The sequence below is a fragment of the Ornithodoros turicata genome, chromosome 7, assembly GCF_037126465.1.
Source record: "Ornithodoros turicata isolate Travis chromosome 7, ASM3712646v1, whole genome shotgun sequence".
NCBI lineage: Eukaryota > Metazoa > Arthropoda > Arachnida > Ixodida > Argasidae > Ornithodoros > Ornithodoros turicata.
The window spans coordinates 59,214,076-59,222,787 of NC_088207.1; the positions used below are offsets into that span (position 1 = coordinate 59,214,076).

Genomic DNA, 8,712 nt, shown 5'->3' on the forward strand with positions numbered 1-8,712 from the left:
CTCATCTCTTTAGACATTCTCCTCGAAGATGCCACTTCGGTGCACAAACTGCGTGACGCTGTGATGCAGGGGCTCCACGACTGTGTTGTGGCGCAGCGCAGTACCTCTTGTGGTTCATCGCCTACGTTGAGTACGACGCAGACGGCAGGGGCGCACGCCAGCCAACTGCTCCTCTGCCTGCCCCTCCTACGACAGCTCGACACCGTAGTGCGGCGATTTTGGAACGGCGTCCGGCGTGACGGTTGCGTTCCCATGAACAAGCTCTTTGTCGAGATGCTAGAGTCACATGCACTCGTGCGGTGAGTGGGACGTTGCCCAACTAGTGTGTGTTGCCGTTTTTTCCCTTTTCGTTTTAGAAATGAGTGTGTAAGTAGGTGAAACAGTGCTGGTGTGAGTGTTGCAGTATGATAGTCTGCTTGTGACAGTGTCAAAAAAAAATAATAATAATAATGCCGCGTAGTGTACAGAGGTGTTCTCGATGGGGCTGGGTGGAGGTCTTTTGAAAAAGAAAAAAGAGAGAGTCACGGTGGTGCATAATGCTTGTTCCTCCGGCTACTGGTATCTTTTGTTATGATCAGAAATGTGTGGAGTCGCTCATAGGGTAAAGGCAGCTAAGGTGAAAGAAGCCAACCTTGACTTTGGGTTTCTTTTACTTTTCCAAGTACATAGCTGAAAAAGAAAACATGAAAACTTGTGGCAAACATTGCCAACGCGGCAAGTCAAAAGTGGTGTCCTATTGACACGTAGCATGTAGTAACACTGGAGTGTTACTACCTGCTGATGTTGGGGAAATCAGATCATGTCAAAGTACTTTGGTACTTGAAGGATGTTTGCATTTGATGGTTTTACTAAAGCCACTCATTACTTTGAACACACCGTACTAACCGGAATATGGGTAGAAGACTAAAAAATGGAATAAGAAAGACACACCAGAAAAGTCGACCCTCTCACATCTCAGTCTTGGCAGGAAAAACAATCTCTCAACAATGGATGGTGAATGCAGCCATCTTCTTCTCTTTTTCTGTACAGTGCTGGATGGAGCGGTGTCATTTCAAGTCCCCGGATTAATCCCGTCATGATCATTATTACAGACTCTAAAAATTGCAAAACTTTAAAACCTAAAGACTTGAGCTGGTCCACCCCTCAGAACAAGTGCACACACCCACTCCGTCAGTTCCGAGGGTGTCAGTGAGGGAGAGAACGAGGCTCTCTCTCACTCTCCCAATATTCCATTAACTATTAATACTAATAATTTGGGGCTTTACGCCGCGAGACAACTGCGATCGTGAGCATTTTCCATAAACGTATTGTCCAGCACTGTAACTGTGCATTGTGCTTACAATTTGTGCTGCGTTGCTTTGGGATGCTCCTTAACGCATTCCATACCGAATTTATTATTGAAGTAAGTCCGACTTTTTCTGTGTATAAAAACTGTTTATCTTTTCTCACAATTTGTGGGCTGGGGGTTAACTTATATTCTGGATTCCGGTTCAACCTGTATTCCGGTTTCTACGGTAAATCGTGGTAGGTAAGGCTCGCGCTGTGTCAAAGTATACGGCGAGCCTTCGTATTAGATGTTGTTTGGCTTCCCCACAGGAATGATCCACCCCTTTGTTAGTCATGTTGGTCATACATGGTGTACAGAAACATGCCATCTAGCTAATCATGTTTCCTGGAAAGGCGAGATTTTTCTTCTTTTTTTTAAATCTCCTTCATGTGTGTGGCCTTAATCCTTTTTTTAAATCACCATTTCATCGCGTAGTGTGAAATCTATTTTTTTCTCAAAAAGAAAGAATCATGGGTTATAATTATGTTATAAGTGACAGCGCATTTTTTTCAAGAAATGGCCGCATTGATGCGGAAAATCAAGTGAGACAAATTTCTCCGTCTGCACTTGCAACTGCATAGTGAAAGTGTAATACAGCAATATGGCAGCGTACAGTGAAACATGGGACACGCAAGTTTGTGCAGGCTGCAGGGGGATGGGTACAGGAACATGGGCTGCAATACATATAACCGCAGTGTCGGATCACAGTTGAGAAAACTGGGAATGGAAATGCTTGTATACAGGGTAGCACAGCACATGTGACACCTGGTACCTTTCATGTTCGCTGTGCATAATGATACCGATGCTTGCAGAGCTGCTGCCTTGCACAGATACAAAGTGCACGTGAAATCTTGAGAACCAGTCTTGAGAATTAAAAAAAAAACGATGGTTCTGCGAAAATGGTACAAGGAGATGTACGACTGTTCGAGATCTTGAAGGCAGATGAAGTATCTTGGTTCAGTTCCATATCGTTTTAACACTCTCTTAGTAATGCATGCCTGTATTTCTGCAATAATCTTCCAGCTTATTCCTTTACATTTCTGCACATTTGTAGCGAGTTTTGTCAGGGGAGGCATGTGCATGTAAGTCACGTAATCTCTAGAAATTGCCTTTTTTCTTCTTCGTGCACAAACAACACATTGACATCTGTAGCGGTTAGTATGGGCATTCATCATCACCTTTTCCTCACTGTTATATGTGAGAGGAGTGTATGCAAAAATATGTTGCAAGATATTTTTAGATATACATGAAACGTAGCAAAAAATAAGCCAGAGTGACATGTTTACATCATAACCATAGTTATGAAGTAACCATGTCACTCTGGCTTTTTTGTTGCGATATTTCATATTTATTTCTGCATAAATGAGCAGATGTGGAACACATTCAAGAAAACACACATGCTTGAAGAATAACACTAGAGGAACTAATGCACCAATGATAACATGTCGTTTGCTTTGCCGTCTGCGTTAAGGTTAGTGGGTTGTACACTTAGCAATGTACTTCCTTGCCTGAACCATCTGTAGCTTTATGGTTTATGCCCTTCTGTATCACTGTCGCATGCTTTCCGTTTTACTTACAAGTGTTGAGAACCCTCTTTATTATGTGAACACTACGATGTGTCACACCTACCGTACCCTCAACTTTTCTGTCATGCTGCAGTATGGCTTCCTGGTGCCATATGGAAGCTTTGCGACTGTAGTTCTTTTGTTGCAAACGAGATTGGTGTGCAGGAAAGCAGTCTCTGCAAGCATAAACAAATAAACAATAGTGATAAAATACACTACTCAACACATCCCTTGAGTCGTATGGAACTTTGGCAGGAAAGATGTCTTTCATTTCCATCTATGTCTCTGCCTGCATATTTTCTCTTAATTTCTCACAAGAACACTGTAGACAATCACGGCTGCAACTTATCTCTTTCAGTGGCTTCGCAGATTACAGGGCTTGATGCTTGTCATCGTGGATGCGTTTGTATGCTTGGAACTAACGGTTATCTGAATTCCACGTAACCCTCGTTTAGTGTTGGAGGTCAGTAAAACAGTGGTGAGATAGATAAATATCCTGCGTTGTTGCCTGACAAAAAAGAGAGCAAATTTTGTCAACTGTGGTATTGGAATGATTTGCAATTTGATAAAAACCGGGCAGGAACTCTTAGGTATTCCTTATTAGGTATTAGGTATTATTGCACACACCTGTTTCTGTGTCCTATTCCACATTGCTTCCCGTACGTTAGAGTAAAAACATAAAAAATATGCGTATATTTTTATGCCTCTATTTCTGCCATATCTCTGTACAGCATTCGTAGAGCTTGACTACTTAACTGCCTTTGATAGGGTGCACTTGACATATCGAACTGAAATTTGTGGCAGGTGATGTTGTTATTACTTGCACCGTAGGAAGCACTATAAGCGAGAGGTTGTCAAGAACGTGTGATTTCAGAAAATTATTGAATGTGTGGGTTACGTTGTGGTTTTCTTTACGTGCATCATACATTACCTACAAAAAATAGGCATTTGGGACCGAGGTGTCGGACATGTCATTGGAGTGAAGACACAAAAATGAAAAAAAGAAAGGGTGTGTATGATTGAAAATTTTCAGATGGCGTATTAAATTGTATTACAGAGCACACATGCATATGTAGAAATATTTGGAACATTTGGGAGGTTGCTCGCATGCAACTTGTAAACGAAAAAACTTTTCAGCAGTGCTAACATTTGTCATTTAATGGAATTCCGTGAGCAAAAATGTCTGAGGACAGTGGCAGGAAGAAATACAACCCTAGCATCGCCTAAGATCACTTGCTTGTGCTGCTGGTCTTTGTCTGTGCCCCTATACTAGATACCAAACTCTAGGTTTAATATGGGGGAACAATTTGACAAATTGGGACACATTCTCAAAAGGTGTAACATCCTCACTACAGACGACTCTCCCGATCTCGTAATGGTACCTTCACCAAGTTCACGTAGTACACGCACTTCCGTCCATGCAAGAAAAAAAAAAACATCAAGTATCGAGAAGCTACAGAAAATGAAATATTTTGCAGTGAAGAGTGTCTCGGCAGAATGAACCTGGACGGTGCCTCCCGCTATCGATGTAAAAAAGCACTATGTTTGACTCAAACACATGCACGTATTACATCATTCTGTGTTGTTGGAACGGTCGACAATTGTTTTGATGGAGTGTCACCGAAATTTCTTCCATAGTCGATTATTTACTGAGTCTTCAACATCAATGATATACCACATTGTGGGGTTTGCCTTTGCATGCGTATTTTCATCGTGTTCTCCGTATTATTGCGCTATTCTAGCTAAAGTTTCATCTCCTACAAAAAAATTTCTAGTAACGCAAGAGCAGCCGCTGCTCACTTCGACTTGGTACATAATCACTGCAGAAATATATTTAATAATAGACGTACAGAGGGAAACATTGCATCTCTCCCTTTGAGGCATAGGAGTGGGCATAATTTGATCTTCTGTGATTTGCATACAGCACGTTTTCTGTTTGGCACCATTCCCTATGGAGAAATTTAAAGACTTCCTGAGAACAACAGTATTGCAGCGCATGTGTCAAAACATTCTGCTACAACAATGGAAAGGTTCTACAGATTTGGACCTTTTTGGGCGTGACGTGGCACAGTGGTGAACCTTAGTTAACAAGCATTGAAGCTCGAGGTCGTGTCTCTTATTCTTTGTTTTTGGCACCTTTATGCATACAGAAGAAAACTTTGCATCAACTCTGTTGGTTCCTTTTTCCATTTAGTCCACTTTAGTCCATTTTGCTATGATCTCAGAATTCAAGTTTTGGCACTTAGAAGTGAAACATCCCTTCTTGGCCCCCTTGTTATTGTTGTATTACAGGCACTTGATTTGCCAACTCTGCCATTGCAAGTTTGTTCTGTTATTTTGCTGCACTTTCAGCCTTTTGGAAAGGTGTTGTGCGTAGAAGCCAATGTGCTTTTTGTCTGTTTCGCCAAACAAGAGTAAAAGCTACTTGCATGCATTGTTTTGTGGATTCTGTCGTGAATATTTGTATGTTGGAATACTTTAGCGGGTGTACAGTATTAGATTTTTTCTTTCTTAAAATGGGCTAGATTTGTTTACTTTCTAGCTGGCACTGGGTTCACGAGGTGCTGTATAGGATAGCAAATAGTTGATTTTTTAGCGTCGACAATGAGTGGCTCATTTGTGGCTCGTGCACACGACAGGTTTTTGACAGGGAACGCTGCGAAGAGATGTTTTGTTTTGCGCAATGTATTTGGTCTAATGGACAATGATGCAACATCCATGTAAGTGAACATCATGGTGAATGAAAGTCAGTCCCTTCACTTTGCTCCTGTACAGGGAAAAAGTGACGTGATGCGATGCGACCTTAGCTAGTGAGAGATCAGCAGCTTCATAAGACACTGTGCAACAACGCAGCACCTTTGTAGTGCTGCCTTATGCTGCTTCTGGAATCTCATTGGATAAGAGATGGATTGCACCAAGTTTCAAGCAGCTTAGGGAGGAGTCTTGTGGAGTGCTGCAGCTCCTTCAGACACGTTGTTCAAAACAAAGTTTTTTGACAAGCATAGGACACTTAGAAGCAGAGGAAGTGGCACTAAATTTAGTGGAACATGTTCGTTAAAGTAGTTTGTACGAGTACAATGGCGGTAAACAGAAGATGCCACAGAATAGGCAACGAGAACATTGACACAGTAGCAGACGACACTTCCCGAGAAGGAAAAAGCATTTGTAAGCTAAAAAAATCATAGGCTTAGTGCACCTGTTCTAGCTTAGTGAACTGAGATGTCTGTTAGCCTAGTCTGGAATGTATGTAGTGTGGGAACACGTTTGTGTTCAGTATTTCCTCTTAAAAAAAATTTGATGTCTCGTTTAGACTGGCACGGGGCAAACCCTGAGATTCCACAGTGGTAAACAAAAGCAATAGACTCTTCTGCAGAAGCAAAAACCGAAGAGTACAAATCTGTTGTTGCTTTACAGCCTTCCAAAAAGTCTGCAGAGCTGTCAGAGAATATATAGTTACATCTCCATGGTGATTGTGCTTTAGACTGCTATGGTGAAATATTGCAGATTAGTGTTTAGTTAGCCATTGGGGCCACGTACTGGTGGATGAGGCAGTATTTTTGAGCCTATTTCAGCCAAACGGTAGTAATTGTGCCGATCGAGCACTGCAAGAATGAATACATTTTCAAAAGCTTGCTGCTAATGCTAATGTTTTTATTAACAAAAACTGAAAAATCACCTTAGAAAGATAGGAAAATCATTACTTTCAAAAATGTATGCTGCAAAAGCTGAGAAGATTTTGTGAGGATCTTGAAATATCCTAGATATAGTACAAACAGTGCTTAACCACTGTAGGGAGGTTCTACAGCGCTGTCTCTTTTGTGAAGCTTGTCTTACGAGGTTACGTGGCTCCTACTTTGCTATTTGTTCTGTCTAGCACATGGTATTGCTGAATATGTGTCATAGCTGTACTACCGAGTACTTACTCTGTTCTGTTTTTTGCAAAAAAATCACAGTAGCAGCGCTGCTCGACTATGGTAGTTACTGTTAGCTTACAGTGGACAGTTATGGTGACCTGAGCTTTGTTGTCTGTACTGTGAAACGGATCAAATTTCTAAATGTCTGTATATGCTCAAGGTTCCACGCACATTTCGATGGCTGTCTGATCACATGCAATACAGTACTGCTGTTTCAGCTGGCTGTTGCAACTTTCTCTGTGTATCATGCAGGATGCTTTCATTTCATAAGCAATTGGTTTACCACAACTTTAGTCATTGAATGTGTGTGTGCGCATTGTGTAAATTGGCATCCTTTGCAATATGCTTTCTGTTTCCCCTGTAGTTCAACATTGATTGTAACACTGCCACAATCTAAGAGGCTTGCCAAAGAATGCAATGGTATCTATTATTTATCGCTACTTGAATCAAGTGAAGGATTGCATAAATATTACATTACGTGAACATCAAGGATTGGTGACAAACCATTGAGCAGCAAATCACGAGCGAGCAATGGTTGTTACATATTGAGGTATGCTGTCATGACTCCTTCCTGCATTTCCAGCCACTGTGCATCGTAGCATGCATGCACCGTGGGCAGGAACGTCGTATTCACACGAGCGAGCAGAAGCAGAAGACGCGAAAGTGTTCACTGCTAACTGTGGTGAATATCCTGCGACAGAACCAAAAGATATTCCGTAGCAGACGACAGGAAAGACGGAGTCGTCTGCGCAGTACGCCACTCCCGATATTCCGCACTGTGTGAATGCTCAACATGTGAGCTTTCACTTTTTCTTCCACTAGAACTTCCGTGAGGATGTCGCTCGTGTGAATACACAGTTACTCCGCAAAGCCTCTCAATCAAAGAACGCTTCGAAACATTCTCCTTTCCTTGGAGAGACCCTTGTGTTTTGAAAATCTGCTTTGATTTCAGCAGCTATAAAATGGGTGACATCCGGTGGAAAATAAAAAAAAGTACTTGTAGCATTTTTGATGACCACTGGATCCCAAGCTGTTTTGGTGAATGCGTAGTACAAACTGGGGAGTAAAAATGTGTTTTACCCGGTTTAACCCAAAAACACAAGGCGCTAAGCATGCACCATAGAGTCTGGTATTGTTGCCGAGGCTCGATTTGTAATCGAGAAATCCGTATGTCACGGTATTATAAAGGGTATTATGTCGTGGTATTCACAAAGGGCTGTGGTGGCTGTGCATTCTTAACTGTATAACGAAGCAGTCAGTTAACGTATGTTAAAGGGGTTGCGACACTTTTGCATATGTGGTTCGTTTGATCGTGCACACCACAGTATTGAAGAATAACAAAATATTTTTCTATGTGTCATTCTCATTGGTTCCCGTAAGCATGTGACCTCTCCCGCACTGCCTGCAGTGATGTCAGATGACGCTATTACCCGTAAACCTTGCAGTCAAGGTTCACATGGATGAAAATAGGTAACTGTCATGACCCCTTTCAGATTAAATGAAATCCTTCCACTGATCCAAGTAGAGCTTGCATTATCGACTACAGGGTGCAGAGAGGGGTGCGAACGAGTCGAGCATTCGTAGAACAGTACAAATGAACAGCGCATTGTACGTGTAAACTAAAGCACATTGTAGAGGAAACCCTATGCATCACTTGCGATGTTTCCGTACTCCTCTCAGATACCACTGCCACAAAAAAAGAAAACGGAAAAAACGCGGGATTGGGATGTTTCCTGTCGTGCTCACACAGAGGGCGGTGGAACATGTTTTGTTCTTTTTTCAGTGCCTGCCATGTACATAGTACTGACATTATGTGATAGTTAATGTTGCTGTCAAGCACGGTCACTGAGGAGAATTTTCATTGTTGCCCAAACACTCCTGTTGGAAATAAAGGAGTAAAAAGTTA

The 8,712-nt window shown here is 41.9% G+C and overlaps 1 protein-coding gene across 3 annotated transcripts in view; it reads left to right on the forward strand.

The window, feature by feature from the left end:
- Positions 1-8,712, forward strand: part of LOC135401772 (steroid hormone receptor ERR1-like) — a 54,369-nt gene extending 45,657 nt beyond the window's left edge. For 2 of the 3 annotated variants that reach the window (XM_064634349.1, XM_064634350.1), the window contains 2 exons: positions 14-299; positions 3,251-8,712. In XM_064634349.1, coding sequence (XP_064490419.1) covers positions 14-299; positions 3,251-3,275 — 311 coding nt within the window. In that variant the 3' untranslated portion in view covers positions 3,276-8,712. Of the gene's footprint in view, positions 1-13 lie in introns of all 3 variants that reach the window. The other variant, XM_064634351.1, reaches the window with a different exon arrangement.